Genomic DNA, 17548 nt, shown 5'->3' on the forward strand with positions numbered 1-17548 from the left:
AGGAAACCTAGAAGAGGGGATAAGGTTATTTAAGGTAGTAGCACCTGCCAAGGCTAGGTTGAAAACAGTGTATTTGAGGAGCTGAGTTTTATCAGCAACAGGTTAGCGGAGTAGTAGTCAAAGAAGAATAGAAGAACAAGTATGCTTTTAGCCCTGGCGCTTACATCAAGTCTCAGTTTTGGAAAATGCAAGATAGCAATAATATATCAGTGCCTCTGCACATGCACAGAATAGTTCCCTACTTACAGGTTGTTGCTCAGAACTCAGTTTTGGAACATGTGTGGGATCAGTTATAAAAGGAACCTGAACTACATTTTCATCAAATTGGGAGTTGGTCAGTGTAATGTCACTTAAAAAAAAAATCTAGTTTAACATTTACTTCATTTCGTTTTGTAAAGCAATGCATTTAGAGCTTTTGGACATTCTGGTATGCCATGATTTGAATCTGGCAAGTTTATATGGTATAGTTTGGGATGTTAATGTTCCTATTACGTCCAGAGCTCCATGAGTATCTGTCGTGGCCTGGTTCCACTTGGTCATGTGAAAAGGCCCTTGGTGATTGTCTAGATTTTTTTATCCTGCCTTTTCTCCAAGGGGCTCTTCCTCATCTTATCCTTCCAACATCCCTGTGGGGTATGTAAGGCTGAAACAATCACCTAGAGAGCTTCTGGGGCAGAGTGGAGATTCAAACCAGGGTCTCATAGTTCTTGAACTGACACTCCGCCCACTAAAACATGTTTCTTCTCTCTTGAGGCAAGGGCTCATGCTCTGAATGACTCATTTTTACTTCATGCTTTCCAAGACTGAGCCCTAGTTCTGAAAGCCAGTTATTTATTACTAAAATTCACTCCTCCATGTTACCATTTTTAATGTGTTTATTTATCTCCTGCCTTTCTCTGCAGTGGGGACCAAGAGCATCTCACATTGGTGTTCTCTCCTCCATGTTCTACCTCACAACAACCCTGCATGTGTGACTGGCCCCAGGTCACCCAGCAGGCTTCCACAATCGAGTGGGGGATCGAACCTGGTTCTTCCAGATCTTAGTCTGACCCTCTAACCACTATGCCACACTGGCTCAAACAGATGCTTAAGTGCAATTGCCCCAAACATTGAGGATTTCCCAGACAGACATGCCAACGCTTGGTGAACCCCCCCTTGGTGAACTCCACTGCATAATACTCTCCTTTCCCAGCCTGCTGACACGATCAACATTCCCTTTTTGACAGTGGATTGGGCCTGAATGGCAGCCAACATCCATCTGCCAGGACAGAAAGGGAGCATTCATCTGGCTGATGTTCTCCAATGAGTGGGAGATGATCCAGACTTGGCTGTGTTAGTTCTTCCTTGTGCCCTGGGAAAAAAAAATCACAGGCATCCTTTGGTTTCCCTCATGGATGCGGTGTTCACCCCTGGCATTCTTCCATTACAAGCCTAACATTTGTTGCTATGTGCATGCTTCCTGTACATCATACTTCGTACGCCTTGAGATGCATCCTCCGTTCAAGGGCCATCTCTGCCTGAGAAAATCAGGCTGGTGTGTGTTTGTTTTGTAGGTGTGTATGTTTGGTAAGGTGGCTGAGTGGGGTCTTTTTTTAAAAAAATTCTGTAATTCTGTGCACACTTACTTAGGAGTCAGCACTGTTGATATCAGTGTGACTCATGTTTGACTACACATGCATAGGATCAGATTGTCAGCCATGCAGGATCTGTGGCAAGCCACACACATGTCCCCCTTGTACACTGTTGCTAAGCATGTGGGGTATATGTGTGTATAATGCAAAGAGAAAATGAGGATTGCAAAATGGTTAGGTGTGTGCAGGGCCGGTGTTACCATTAGGCGAACTAGATTGCCTAGGGTGCAGACCATTAGGTTGCCTAGGGTGCAGACCTCAGAGGGGCGCAGAACTGGCCTGAGGGGCACAGTTTTAAACAGATTAGTTTCTTGAAAAAATGCAACTGACAATGTATATATTTTATTTTAAGATAAGTACCACAAATGTGTTATAAGAATGTTTTGTAGGAATGCATCAGGCTTTTATTTTTTCTACAAGACATTTTGAAAATTGGTTAGCAATGGTGGGGGGCGCAAGTAGTTAGCCTTGCCTAGGGCGCAAAAAAGACTGGCCCTGGGTGTGTGCAAAATCAAAGTGTTTTTTTTTTTAGTTTTTTTTAGAAAATAGAGCTCAGATTTATGAACTAACAGGTGTGTGTAGATAGATTTTTAGAGTGGCTTTTAAAATACCTGTTAGAGTAAGCCCAGGATGTAAAGAGCTGCAATACATTTGTTGAAATAAAAGTTCATCTAAAAGGTCTTATTTATTTTGGAGGCTTTACTTTTCAGTGTAATAGTATGAACAGATTGTTAGACATGGGCTGGAAGGACCCAGGTTCAAATCCATACTCAGTGGCAAACAACACAATCCTGGGCAGAGTTTACTCCCATCAATTTCAAGGGGCTTAGATGGAGTAACTCTAAATAGGATAGCACTGAGGCTCATTTACGCGATGTTGGGCCAGTGACCACCTGTCAGCACCTAACACCTAGTCTCTTGGGAGATTCAAAGGGAGAAGAGCCAGAGATTCTTCTCTGAGCTCTTGGCAAGGAGGGCAGGTTACAAATCTGAGAGAAAAACAAAATGTTTAAAAACATGCAAGATTAATATCAATAGAAACTCAAATACCCTCTGGACAAGCAAGAAGTGAGTCTTTAGGGCTATACTACGAGTACAGTGCAACCAAATGTAGACTTTTAAGCATCATTGGCTGTAGTGGAGGTTAAGTTTTTAATTCTCCCATTGAAATGAGTGGGATTTAAAAGACTGTGTCTGAGCACATATGTACATATTGCAAGGAACATTTAAAATGGATAAATACCAGCATTCATGTGATATGTTATGCTGACAATCGTGATGCATTTTATCATAATTTCCCCAGTTTTGCAACATATTCAGGTGAACACTTAGAATCACATTTTATAGGCCCATATTTCTTAGTCTGTTTTCTAACATTTGCAACATTTGTCTATGATGGTCTGCGCTCACATCAGAATGTCAGACATTCCCCAACTCCCATTCATATATTTATTATTGACTTCATTTATACCCTGTGTTTCTCCCCAATGGGGACTCAAAGTGGTCTACATCATTCTCTTCTCAATTTGATCCTCACAACAACCCTGCAAGGCAGAATATGCTGCAAATGTATGACTAGACCAAGGTCACCCAGCGAGCTTCCATGGTGGAGCAGCGATCCAAACCTGGGTCTCCCAGATCCTAATCTGACACTCTAACCACTACCCCACACTGTCTTATTGCACCATAACATAAATCGTATCTAACAACATTGTCTGGTGTAGACGTACCCTGATGCTCTTCTTCTGTCTTTGCAGATTCAACAGCTCCAGATCAGATGAGGAAGCTTGGAGGTTCAGGCAAGAGATGGGCCCTGTAGAGATGGCAAATGTTAAAGGATGCGAGAGGCAAACTTTATTTGCAGGCAGCCGACACACGCAGCGCTGGTTCATTCTCTGGCGGATTCTTCTCAGCAAGCATCTTTGGGACTCGGTCCTGGCTGTGGTCCTTCTTTGCAATGACTGCTGTCAGAACGGCAGATCTTTTCCTGATGATTTGCTGGGGCAACCGAGGCCCGGCCAGCCCTGAGCAGCTATTTGTCCTGCGAGGGTTGCCCTTGTTCCTCTGAGACAAAGGAGAGAGGAAGGATCGGGACTGATCGGCTGGTTTTGGAGAAGGGAGAGAGGTCTGAGAAGGGAGTGCAGAAAAGAATGCAGGAATCCAACCGACTGGAAAATCACGAGCACGCATGCAGGGAGGGGGTTGGGGAGGGTGTCCTGCCATTCTTCGAAGAGCCAAGCTCTGTTCTGCAGTCCGCCGGCTCCGCAAGACAGGCAGCAGGCATCCTCAAGCATCAGAACATTAGCCGATGGATTGCAAACAGCTCTGACTTGGTTAGATGATGGGTTGCAAGCAGGCGGCCCCCCCTCCACAGTTAATCTCATCACTCTGTGTGTGTGTGTGTGTGTGTGTGTGTGTGAGTATATGTGTGTGTGTGTGAAGGCAGGGGGAGGGCTTTCTTGCCATTGGCTGAGCCATGCCTTCCCACCCACATCTCTTCCACATCACCTTGGTGTCTCCCTAAATAAAACCAGCCCTCCTTATCGCAGCGAGGAAATCAAACGCTGGAGTTGAAATGGATTTTAAATAAACATTTTACATCCCCCCCACTGCCCCTGCCAGGCTGCTGGGGGAACAGGCAAGAGACACTTCCCCACTACCACTGCCACCTTAAATGCACAGCTGCCCTCTTGGCTGGCTGCCTCCGTTGCCTCTGTCACCCCATGAGCACAGGCAGGAGCACGCGAGCAGCTAGCTGCGGGCAGAGGAGGGAAGTGACACCTTGATGACCAAGTCTTTCTCCATGGATTTGAAGGAGAGCACCAGTGAGGGAAGCCTGGGCAGTCTCCAGCCCTCCAGCCTGCAGATCTTCGCCAACACCTCGACCCTCCATGGAATCCGCCACATCTTTGTCTATGGACCCATGACGGTGCGGCGGGCCCTGTGGGCTCTGGCGTTTGTGGGTTCCCTGGGCCTCCTCTTGGTGGAAAGCTCAGAGAGGGTGGTCTACTACTTCTCCTACCAGCATGTCACCAAGGTGGATGAGGTCGTGGCCAACAGCCTGGTCTTCCCGTCTGTCACCATCTGCAACCTGAACGGGTTCCGCTTCTCCCACCTCACCACCAACGACTTGTACCATGCCGGCGACCTTCTGGCCTTGCTGGACGTCAACCTGCAAGTTCTCCAGCCCCACCTTGCCGACCCAACGGTTCTGGCCATCCTACGAGAGAAGGCCAACTTCCAGCATCACCGAGCCAAAGTGTTCAGCATGAGCGAGTTCCTGGGGCGCGTGGGCCACGACATGAAGGAAATGCTGATGTACTGCAAGTTTCGGGGACACGAGTGCAGCCACAAGAACTTCACAACCGTGAGTACAAGTGGGAGATTGATTTTGTCACCTCGTGGTTGGGTTTCTTTGTGATAAGCTCCAATGGGCATCTTGGCGAGGCATTGTCTTGAACCGAAGCATATTTGGTCGGTAACCCTGTGGCAGAAAGCTTTGCGTGTGAGGTTGTGGATGTTGCTCCAAGCAAAGGGAGTGAAGCCCACCATGTCTAAGGTCTATACTTGTTCCAATGGTTGGTGGCTCTTGGAAGTATGGTACAGGACAAAAGGCTTTGTGCTGTAGTTTTCTGGGAAGCGGTAGGGGACCTGTGGCCCCTGGGTAGTTCCTGTAAGCAAAATGGTGTCCAAAGGTTTGCCCTTACATTTTAGGTCTTTCTGACCGATGTGCTTCCTAGAAGAACCACAGAGCTCTTTGGCCAGCGTGGCAAGGCGTGAAATGTGCTCTTCTAGTGGTCTGACATGGTTTGTTTTCTGTGGTGGTGGTGTGGGAGGCAGCCAGATGTGAGTAGCAGGGTTGCCCTCTCCTTTCTGGTCCACACATGAGTCCCTTGATGAGTGTAGCGCCATGTGCTGGCTTGCGTGTGTGAATGAGCCACCACGGATAGGTCATTTGCATTCCCTCCTCAGTCACCATGCTTTTCAAGAGGAGCTGGTTTACACATGCAGCGATAGTCAGACATTGTGTAATCAAGTAGCCAAAACCCAAATTATGCAAATATATGGCTGTGTATGTGTGTGTGAATTCACCCCTTTGGCCTTGACTGTATGCTTTGGATATTAACCAGAGACTCACAGGTGAAGCTTCCTATCGGCAATTCAAGTGTACAAAGTGACTTGCTTCTTGCTTCATTTCTCCGTTTCCAGTGGCTCTTAAAGGTGCAGGACTACAGTCAGAAAAATAAGTTGATAATGATTGTAGACAGACCTGGAGGGTTGCATGAGACTCTGTAGTATGCCATCTTCAATACTATAACCCTCCCCCACCGTTCTCTAGAGAGGCTTCAGTTTTCCTGGATTTGTTCCTAGGCTTTTAGCAATATCCTGAGCTAGAGAAATGTGGCAGGTGAGGTTTTCCCTGACATGAGTGCTAAGCAGGTATGGAAAAGCCACACCACCTTGATTGCTGAATATCAGGCAGTTGTAGGAACACCCCACCCCCATAGAAGCAGGGCATGGCCAGAAGAAGGCAACTTTATTGGCCAACTGAGCCTGTTAGCAGGGGGCGGAATGACAGGTCATACAGAAAGGCGCTGGTTCCTGCCAAGGGTAGCTTTTGCCCCACATCTGAAGCAATGCTTGCAGACTTTAATGCAACAACAACAAAAAATCTTAAGAAACAGAAATCGAGTGCCTGGGTTGCTAGTTACTCAACAAGCATGTTTCTTTCTTGTAGCCTGTTGATAACCGTGCAAAGGAATCCTGTTTATGCTGAGAGGTGAAGTCCTCATTGAGGCCTAGCAACTTGAAACCAGGGAGAGCTGAATAAGTACTGCACACCCACACCCACACCCACACCAACACACTTGAGGTAGAAGGAGGTGTCTGAAGGGTCTATTTACCTTTTCTCCTGTGGGGTGTGTGGAATTTACTTTGCTGTCTGGTTCCAAGCCAGTAGACAGGGAGTTTACTTCTCCAGTATTATCCTCCCTATGCCAGGTCATATAGGATTCTTTTTCACTGCATCCAGCAGGCTGGGAGCCAGAGATGGGTTTGTGGAGTTCTCTGCAACCCAGACATTTATTTTATTTTATTTTATTTTATTTTGTCTGTTATAAGATTTTTCTTCACATTCAGGATTGTCCTCCCTACTTTAAACAACCATGGAGGTAGGAGAAAGTTTTGGAAGTCTGACTTATTTGAGTCATTACAGAGAAGCACGCAATCTGGTCTGTAAGGAATTCATTTATGAATATTAATATGATATATTTAGCACATCTGTGGTGTTTTCAAGTGTTCAAAGCACTTTATGTGTCTTATTTGTTTGGAATTCTTACAGCATCCCTTCAAGATAAGTCTATATTATTATTCCTCATACTGGAGAGGGTGGGGGAGAGGAATGAATTGCCTCAGGTCACCTATATACATAGTACATACATACCTACATCTACATAGTACATTTTAATCCCAGCCTTCCATCCAGGTACTCAGGTCAGCCGGCATGGTTCTTCCTTTCCCACTTCATCTCACAACAACTCTGTGAGGTAGGACAGGTTGAGAGAATTTTGCCTGTCCCCCTGATTACCCAGAGAGCTTCATAGCTGTGTGGGAATTTAACCAGACTCCCTGTGGCTTAGTGGTCAGTGTTGGATTTGGGAAACATGGGTTTAAATCCCTGTTCTGCCAGGGGAGCTTCCTGGGTGGCCTTGGCCTAGTCATAGCCTAACCTACCTCACAGGGATGCTGTGAGGATAAAATGGAAGAGAAATAAAATGTCGTAAACTGCTTTGGGTCCCCAGTGGGGGAAAAGTGGTATAAATGAAGTGAAATAAATAAAACATAAAATAGCCTAGCTCAGTGCCCTAACCACTCTGCATCCACTGCCTCTCGAATGTCTGACATTTATCCAGTTTGTGGTAAATGTGCAATTCAAACTGGGGACCTTTTGGTTGGCATCCTAGTCTCTTAGGTTCTCTAAAATGCTGGCTCACGGCTATCACTGATGCTATGTCACCGTACTATGTTGGGGAAGGGGAATCGACGTTAAACTTCTCGAATGCTTTTTGTTTCTTTTGGTCTATTGGCTGGTAGAAAAACTGCTGCCAAGGCAAGAGTTTTGGAAGTGACAGGAAAAGTTGGACACTAGTGATGGCGACTGATGCTTTGGATGTGGGAAGAAACTGCTCTTCATGGGGGCACAGAAGAATTTGGGAGCCCTTGCTGGCAACCTGGAGGGACCGCCATGTGCATCGCAGTTGGGAGGATAAAATGCAGGAGAAGGAGATCAACATAAGTGGCTTTCGGTCCTCACTGAGAAGAAAGGAGGGGGTATAAATGAAGTAAATACATAAATAATTTTTGTCGGAGCTTGCCTCTCCAAAGATGCTTACAGAGACACACATAAAAATCCACCCCACCTTAGGGTTGCCAGGTCCCTCTTCACCACCGGTGGGAAGTTTTTTGGGCGGAGTCTGAGGAGGGCGGGGTTTGGGGAGGGACTTCAATGCCATAGAGTCCAATTGCCAAAGCGGCCAGTTTCTCCAGGTGAACCGATCTCTTATTGGCTGGAGATCAGTTGTAATAGCAGGGGATCGCCAGCTAGTACCTGGAGGTTGGCAACCCTACCGCACCCCCCAAATTGGAAAAAAAATCATTTTGGAGTGTCAAATTGTGAGTGAGGGTGAGAAAATTGGGGAGAATTATCACGTACAGCATTATTGATTTGTTACATGCTTAACCCACCCTTTCCTGATGATCTCAGGGTGGCATACATGGCCCAGCCTTAGGGTTGCCAGCTCTGTGTTTGGAAACTCCTGGATATTTTGGGGGTGCAGCCTGAAGACGGTAGGGTTTGGGGAAAGGAGAGACTTCAATGGGGTTTAATGCCATAGAGCCCACCTTCCAAAGCAGCCATTTTCTCCAGGTGAGCTGATCTCTGTCACCTGGAGATCAGATGTAATCCCAGGAGATCTCCAGCCACCAACTGGAGGTTGGCAGCCCTACCCACCCTCCTTCATGTTGCCCTTACAACAGACCTATGAGGTAGGTTAGGCTGAGAGTGAGTGACTGGCCCAAGGCCACCCAGTGAACCTTGTGGCTGAGTGGAGATTTCAACCTACCAAATCCTAGTCGAACCCATGAACCACAACACCAACCTGTGGCAACGGGAGCAGGGTCTGGGAAGATTTTCTAGAACCCGGGTTTCTGCCAATAACTTTAAGTTTTCTGCAAATAACTTTAAGTTTGGATAGAGTTGCTTGGTAAAACATCTGTAGGCTAGTAACTTAGTGCTGACTTGTTTGCAAGGCTGTGTTTTGCGGAAGTGAAGTTGGAGCGGGGGGTTTTCAGCGGTGGTGCTTTTGGTATGACCCCCCCCCCCCAAGTTCACCTGGTGCCTATTTTCCTTTCAGTGCCTGACCACAACATTTGTCGTTACCCTGGCTTTTAAATAAGTGATTCTGTTTTTCAAGCTGTTTTTAGGGTGGGTTCTAGCCTGAGGACGATTTTATTTTATTTTTATTTATTTTTATAAATATTTTTATTAGTTTTCAGTATTAAATAAGGATACAGGGGAAAAGAAAAGGGAAAGGGAAAACCATCGGTTAAACAATATTTAACATTAAAAAAAATGCATAGTTCTACCCCCTTGTAAGGTTCAAAATTACAGTCCTGAGGACTATTTTAGGAGCATTGTTTTACACCAGTTTTATGTTTGTTTTGTGCTGTGTTGATGCCCTGTCCTGTTTCTGACGTTTTGTTTGGTTTTGTTGTATTGTTTTAGTTGCTGGTTGCCTCCAGCAGATGCCCTCTGGAGAGGCAGCATGCCAATTTTCTAAGTAAATAAATATTGTAATAATTATTAAATATTGTCGTATGCTGTACGTATGTTGTATTAGCAAAAGACGAGTCCCTTCCCCAAAACGCTCACAGACAATGGGGGCAGGGGGGAATGACAAGGGAAGGAAACCAGGGTAACGGGATGAATGTGCACAAATGAATAGGCATACTTGAGTGTCCTTTCGGCTGGGGAGCAGGAACAAAGGGGCTTTTGGTTCTGGCTTCCTTGCAGTGCCTAGGAAAGGAAGAGAGAAGTGGCTACTGGGAGACAGTACGGTGTAGTAGTCAGAGTACTGGTCTAGGCGGAAGGAGTCCCAGGTTCAAATCTCCCCGCTTGCGCCATGAAAACTTGAGTGACCTTCATTCTCTCTTCATTAACCAGGGTTGTTGGGAAATTAAGATGGAAGAAGGCAGGGCCATTTTCACTGCCCTGAGCTGCTTAGAGAAAAATGGGATTAAGGTGTAATATATAAATAAAATACTGCCAGGCAATTAGTTGGGCAGCTCCTGTTTTGAGTACATGTCTGGCCCTCTCTTTCCCTGATTCTGACCCATCTTCAAATCTGTATCTTCCCTAAGGCCTGCTTAGGGTTGCCAACCTCCAGGTAGGGTGTGTAGATCTTCCAGAATAACAATTGATCTCCAGACTACAGAGATCAGTTCTCTTGCAGAAAATGTTTGTTTTGGAGTGGCCTTATGCCCTGCTAATGTCCCTCCTCTCCCCAAACCCCCACCTCCCCCAGGTTCCACCTCCATATCTCCAAGAATTTCCCTAACTGGAGCTTGCAACCCTAGGCTTGCTCTGTCTACTTGGGTCCTCCTTGGCCAGTGGTCAGATCTTTCTTCTTCTTTCCCTTAAGTCTGCAATGCCACCTGGATCCAGGCCTCTGGGAAGTGCTGCTGGATCTTGGCCCAGAATTCATAGTTGCAATGGAAAGTAAAAGGATGTTTTCTGTCTGAAAGGAAGGACGGAACAAACAGGGCCCCGACTGTGGGCTGCAAATATAGGCACAAATACAACTGTCTTGGCTCAGTATTCACAATCGTTGAGTGAGCTTTGGAGATCCTGGAAGCAGGCAATTGCAAGCATGGGAAAACTTTCCTATTCACACCAATTTTGAATATGACAAGGTGTTGAAGAGTGTTGTTAGAAGCACAGATTTTGTTTTTGCTGTAGAATGTTAAATTTAAAAAGAACTTCTGAGAGATCAGCAGAAATATGTGCTTATCTGGGCACACTTTACGATAAGCAAAAACCCATCTCCCACTCCAAGCAAAATCCCATCTTACCCTTGGAGATCAGACCAAACAGATATGGTTTGCATCCAGTTTATGTATTACACCTTTATACCAATTCCTCCAAGGCGTTCAGGGCAGCATATATAGATTTCCTCTCCTTTTTTATCCCCACAGTAACCCTGTGAGGTAGGTTAAACTGAAAGTGACTGGCTCAGTGATGATATGGGCTCAGCCTTCCGAAGCTGCCATTTTCTCCAGGGGAATTGATCTCTGTTGTCTGGAGACCAGTTGTAATTTCAGGAGAACTCCTAGACCCACGTTGAGGTTGGTAATTGTATCTCCCAAAGGATTTCATGGCTGAGCAGAAGAGATTAGAACCCGAGTCTCCAGGTCCTAGTCCTACACTCAGATAGCAACACGATACTGGATCACAAGTTGATTGATTTAAATGAAGGAGGTTTGAAATCAGTGACTGAATCATGGCAGATTCCCACGAGAAAGGGCTTTTTGAAATCATAACCTTAAAACCAAGTTTCCAAACGTGAAATACTCCCTGGACAAGAATTGCCCTCTCAAGTGAGTATAGTGCTATTGCCATGGAATCAAAGCTTTCAAGACTGTCCTGCAAGAGGAAACACTGAGAGGTAGTGGGGCACATTTGGGGATGAAGAAGCTAGAAAAGCCCCAAGCAATTGTATCCAGGGGCAGGAGCTGGGCATTGGTGAGATAGACAAGGTGATGTAGGGATGCCAGCCTACAGGAGGGACCTGGGGATCCCCCCAGAATTACAGCTCATCTCCAGACTACAGAGATCAGTTCCCCTGGAGAAAATGGCTGCTTTGGAGGGTGGACTCTATGGGATTGTACCCCACTGAGGTCCATGACCTCCCCAGGCTCCATCCCGCAGTCTCCAGGAGTTTCCCAATCTGGATCTGGCAACCCTTCCCCACCCCATCCCCCACCAGTGGCCAAGGAGGACCCGGCAACTCTATGGTGGTGAATTTATTGCTGTGAGTCTATTTGGAAGCCCCTTGGATTTTGAAAGAGGAAAATAATAGAAACAGAATCTGTGATTGTCCTTCTTTGCTAGTGTCCTACACAACCATATCAGTCACCCAATCCATCTAGAAGGGGAAAGAAGGTTTCTCCTGCAATCTCTAAATCTGTGCCTGGAAGCACACCCACCAGGGCTGAACATTTTGAAAACCACCGCAGTGGAACTGGTTTGGGAGGAGCGCTTAGGAATCACATATTAACCACCATACATACTTTCTGTGGAAACTGCAGTGTTAGTTTGCTATAAATGCAAAAGCAAAAAGCTGATGGGAAGCAGTCCTGAAAATCTGGAGAAATACATCTTGTCCCTTTAATAGAGGCTTAATAGATCTTATATCCCTCCATGCCATTCAAAGCCTCAATGACTCCTTTCCAAACATCAGTTAGTTAGCTTTTTTAGATTTATACCCACACCATCCCCTTTTTTTATCATGTGTGTGTGTGGCTTCTAGGTTGACACATTTTTATAAAGTTTGTCCATTTTTATAAGGTTTGTTGAAGCCATATGTCAGCCGTGGGAGAGGGCAGTCTGGAGGGCACTGAAGCACCCACCAGGTTTCTGCTCCTGCCCAATGGCAGTGTGGGATCTGAGTGGCATCACAACCAGGGCCCGTGTTGCCATGAGCTGGGTATAAGCCAAGCATCCCCTGCAGCAGGAGAGGATATATGTTTCTTGTGGTTACAAAATACCTAGAACCATCCTTGGCTGGGTCAAACAAAGGTCCATCTAATCCAGCATTGTTTCCAACATTAGCCAGACAGATGCCTCTCGGAAACTCACACATCCTGGGCCTGAAGGTTAGGGTTGCCAACCTCCAGGCATTGAAGTCTCTTCTCTCCCCAAACCTCACCCTTCTCAGGCTCCGCCCAAAAAACCTCCCGCCGGTGGCGAAGAGAGACCTGGCAACCCTACTGAAGGTGGTGGCTTGAGCTTGATGCCTGTCCCCAACATCTGCCTATGATCAGAGTTTCCATTTGGCTATCGCAGCTAGCAGCTCTTGATGGATGCCCCCTTTCGCAATTCTATCTCAGCCTTTTAAAAAGTTGCATGAGCTGCCCTAACCTGGGACAATCCATTCTACAATGAGGTGGTGTCTAAAGAACAATAAAACAGGAGTCCCCCGGCACCTTAAGGGATAACATATTGTATTCTAGCATAAACTTTCATGAGTCGTTTTCTCAGTTCTCTGGCTGTTGATTTATGCAGGGCCTGGGCGGGGGGGACTTCCTGCTTTTTCTGATTTTGTGTGTGTGTGTGGGGTCACTCAACAGAAAAAGGTGTGCTAAACGTTTAAAAAATATAGATTACCAATTATAGAATGCCATCAATATATGATATGACAGTATTATTGCAAAAAGGGAAGGTAGATTCTCTCATTATCCTGTACAGTGGGGGGCAGATATAGAAAGAAAGAGTGTGTGTGTGTGTGTGTTAAATGCCATCAAGTCATGTCCGACATATAGTGACCCTATGAACTAACGGCTTCCAAAAAGTCCTATCGTTAACAGCCTTGCTCAGGACTTGCAAATTGAGGGCCATGGCTTCCTTTATTGAGTCAATGCATCTCATAGAAAAAGGAGAGCTGAGCTAAAAAACATAACCTAATTTAAGTTCAATTTATAGGAAAAGATTGGTGTACACAGAAGAGGTTAACCCCTCATGCTGTATCTCCTCCCCCCCTCCCATGATGTGGAAGCTGGAATTGGTACATAGCAGATCCTTCTTCGTAGTAGCCCCACAATTATGGAACCATTGGCCCAAGGTGGTCTGTTAGGCCGTTTCTGAGCACTAGGCAGGCTGTGAAAACCTTCCATGCTGTCAGACCTTAGGCCTGGAGTGGTGGTGTATTTAATGTGTGTGTTAAGTGCCGTCAAGTCGCTTCCGACTCATGGCGACCTTATGAATGAAAGTCCTCCAAAATGTCCTATCTTCGACAGCCCTGCTCAGATCCTGCAAACTGAAGGCCGTGGCTTCCTTTATTGAGTCCATCCATCTCTTGTTGGGTCTTCCTCTTTTCCTGCTGCCTTCAACCTTTCCTAGCATGACTGTCTTTTCCAGTGACTCTTGTCGTCTCATGACGTGACCAAAATACGACATGTATTTTGTATTTAATATATTCTCTTATTTTGTTACGTCATTTTTGCAATAATACTGTCATACCATATACTTCATGCTAAGTCAGACAGTTGGTCTAACATAGTGCTACCAGCTGTCATTCCGAGGTGCCGGGCAAACGATTTTCATTTGGTTCGGACGCACTGTCTGTCATTTTCACTATGGAAGGCCCATCGCCAGAAATGTTGTGGTGAGGGCTGGGGAGAGGCTCTGTAATTTGACTGGAAACAGCAAAACCCAAAATGTCAGTCCCATATGCCTGAAATCACTTCATTTATTAATTTTAACGGAATTGGGTTTTAAAGTGCCAAGGCTGTGACTTGTAGGATGGCTTCTGGCAAAGACTCTGTGAAGGATTATGCCTAGCCATCCTTCCATTATCTGACCAAATCATTTTTGCACTTCACAAACATAAAACCACAACCTCATTAAGGGCAGTCTTAGTTTTTCATCCATCTCTCCGATAGGTAACTGAGAGGCCTCTAAATAGTGGGAGGAAAAACAATAATGTAGAATAATAATACATCATTCTGCATTTCTTCTCAGAAGAAATTCGAGAAGATCTTGGGTTTTCAGTTAATGGGGAAAGAGGGAGGACAGTGAGGCCAGAGGTTAATGTGGTCTGGACCATCTCTTCCATTTATACCTTATTCAGTCGGTAAAATGTGGTAAGATTTTGATGGGAACAATTTCCTATTTAGCCAGTGTTTTTTTGTTAAAAAGGATTAGCCCTTGCATAGAAGTGCTATGAGATCACAATGAATACAACTTTTTTGGGGGGGAATTGTAAGAATGGGAAATGGGATAGAAATACCGTGACAGGCAAAATAAATTAATACAAATTAATACAAAGTTGAAAAAAAAACAGAAAAGCTTCAGGAAGGAACATATAGGCTCAACTAGAATCAATAGAAATTTAAGGCCTAATATGTAAAGACTTGGTTTGGGAGGTTTTATGAGGCTTATGTTCATAAATGTGTAACAGACCAACAGTTATCCAGGGATAACCATGAATCCTTTTTAATGTGTAAATCTATATTGTTCTTCAAATAGATATTGCAAGGCAGAGCTTGAATACTATATGTGACTAGGATTTGAAAGTGGGGGGCTGCTTTTGAGCACTGCTTTAATTTCTGAAACAGGAGATTCACAGAGTTAACTCTTGCCTAGAAAGCCAGCCAAGAAATTCACCTCCTAATACAAAGTTGGTGTGAATAGGCATTAATTTACCCAGTAGTGTGGGGAAAGGCACTCTGTATACTTTCTCTCTCTGTTTGTAGTCCTGACATTGAGAACAGGGATGATTATCCTTGTCTCTACTTTACTTAGTTCCCACCCAAAATATTTTCTGTTTTTCGTTAGTGAGAGGTTCAGGGGCTTAAGCCTTTCCTGAAGATTATGCCCTCTTTAGCTGTTTTGACTCTGCTCCTGACTTTGCGGGAGGTGAAGAGGGGCTTGACTTAACAGTGGTTATTCATTGGTGAATAAAAAGATACTCTGCACATGCTCGGAATAGGGTTGCCAGGTCCTTCTTCGCCACTGGCGGGAGGTTTTTGGGGCAGAGCCTGAGGAGGGTGGGGTTTGGGGAGGGGAGGGACTTCAATGCCATAGAGTCCACTTGCCAAAGCGGCCATTTTTCTCCAGGTGATCTGATCTCTATCGGCTGGAGATCAGTTGTAATAGCAGGAGATCTCCAGCTGTTACCTGGAAGTTTGTTAACCCTAGCACAGAAGCACACGTGCTTTCACACAGGCAACCTGGCAGCACAGTGGCTTGCAATTAATGATCGTAAACTGATTCCAGGCTGCATAAGACTTCTCCACAATAAGACCCCTTCTTGTGTTCCCAGACCCATTCCAAAGGCCAGTTTCCCACTGCTACTGAAAGGGAAGGTCTCGATCTCGTTCAGGTTTTTTACCCAGTGCCCCAACTTGTCCCTGATAACACTGAGGAAACAAACAAGATAGAAAGAAGAAGACCAAGGTTTCTGGATCAGGGCATATAAGAGTGAGTTCAGTCTGAAAGAGCTTCGCTAACTCAACTCAACTCAACTCAACTAAAACTAAACATGTTTTTCAGTTTGCATTTCCTCTGATAGGGTTGCCAGTCTCCAGGTGGGGCCTGAAGATCTCCCAGAATTACAACTGATCTCCAGACTACAGAAGTCAGTTCCCCTGGAGAAAATGGCTGCTTTGGAGGATGGACTCTATGGCATTGTACCCTGCTGTCCCCATACTCCACCCCCAAATCTCCAGGAATTTCCCAATGCAGAGTTGGCAATCTTACATCACTCATCCCTTGCTACGAAAGACGGTAGAAGAAAGTGGTTGCATATTTCCTTGGTTAAGGAAATGTTCTAGACTCGAGACTTAATTTTTTTGAGAGGGAGCATAGCGTATTTGCCCTTTTGTAGTTATTGGCGTGCAATGGAACTGTTTCTTTCCTCTTACATTTTTACTTGTGGGGGGGCAATGTAGGGTTGCCAACCTCCAGGTAATACAGGAAGGCTGAAATTAAATATAAACAGCACTAGGATAAGTAACAAAGTGCATTAAGTGCATGAAGTGACTACAACTTAAACAAACAAAAAATATATACAGCAATATCCAAATAGTCCCGTAAAGGCACCAGCATCAAAAATCCATTGCGGAATTAGGTGGAAGAGAAGTCTTCATAGAAGAGCAGCAAGGGAGACGATCGTTTCCTTTCCTCTTCAGTCCCGTTTTTAATCGGAGTCAATCAATATGCATAATTCCATATCCAAAAATTCAAATTATTTCCAATCTCCCATAGGGATAAAAGAAGCAACTTATGTATAATATCTGATATAAGGTTCCAGTAATGTATCCTGTACTGGAACCTTATATCAGATATTATACATATGGTTTATGTATAATACTATGGTATGGTTTATCCATAGGGCTGCCAACCTGCAGGTACCTCCCCTCCCCAAAGCCCACCCATCTCAGGCTCCGCCCCAAAAACCTCCTGCCGGTGACAAAGAAGGACCTGGCAACCCTATATATTGCTATAGCGTTATAACAGTATAGCCTGAAAAAAGCCCTCCAGTAGAACTAGGCTTACCAGGTCCCTCTTCTTCTTCGGCGGGAGGTTTTTGGAGTGGAGGTGGGGGTCGCGCTCTCCCGGAAGTGCTGCATTGCAAAGGGCCGGTTTCCACTCAAACTCCCAGTTTGAGTGGTAAAGGCCTGTTGCAATGCGGCACTTCTGGGTGTAAAATGCACCACAAAGGGCCGTTTTCCTCTCAAATGGCCCCTTGTGATGTGTTTTACACCCGGAAGTGCTGCATTGCAACAGGCCTTTAACACTCAAACTGGGAGTTTGAGTGGAAACTGGCTCTTTGCAATGCAGCACTTCGGGATGTGAGCCGGAAGTGACCTGTCCCTGCCTGCACAGATTGCCCGCCGACCCTCAGCTGGTCAGCGGGCAGCCAGGTGGATTGGCGGGGGCTTGCCCGCTACCACCTGGCACTTGGCAACCCTAAGTAGCACAGTAGGAAAAATGGCAGCTTGGGGAGGGGTCTGACATATGGAAAATGGTGCCCAGTATAGGCAGGCATTTAATGCGCACATGTCTCTCACTTCACCTACTGCCTGATCTTTTTAGCTGCAGATGCCAGAGATTGAACCTGGGACTTTCTGCATACCAA

General features: G+C 45.5%; 1 protein-coding gene across 1 annotated transcript in view; it reads left to right on the forward strand.

Annotated features, from left to right (window-relative positions):
- The first annotated feature begins 4355 nt into the window (after positions 1–4355).
- ASIC2 (acid sensing ion channel subunit 2) overlaps positions 4356–17548 on the forward strand; it is a 543783-nt gene continuing 530590 nt past the window's right edge. The window contains exon 1 of the mRNA XM_056863759.1: positions 4356–4998. Coding sequence (XP_056719737.1) covers positions 4417–4998 — 582 coding nt within the window. The 5' untranslated portion in view covers positions 4356–4416. The remainder of the gene's footprint in view (positions 4999–17548) is intronic.

The sequence above is a fragment of the Euleptes europaea genome, chromosome 18 (assembly GCF_029931775.1).
Source record: "Euleptes europaea isolate rEulEur1 chromosome 18, rEulEur1.hap1, whole genome shotgun sequence".
In the NCBI taxonomy this organism is placed as follows: Eukaryota; Metazoa; Chordata; class Lepidosauria; order Squamata; family Sphaerodactylidae; genus Euleptes; species Euleptes europaea.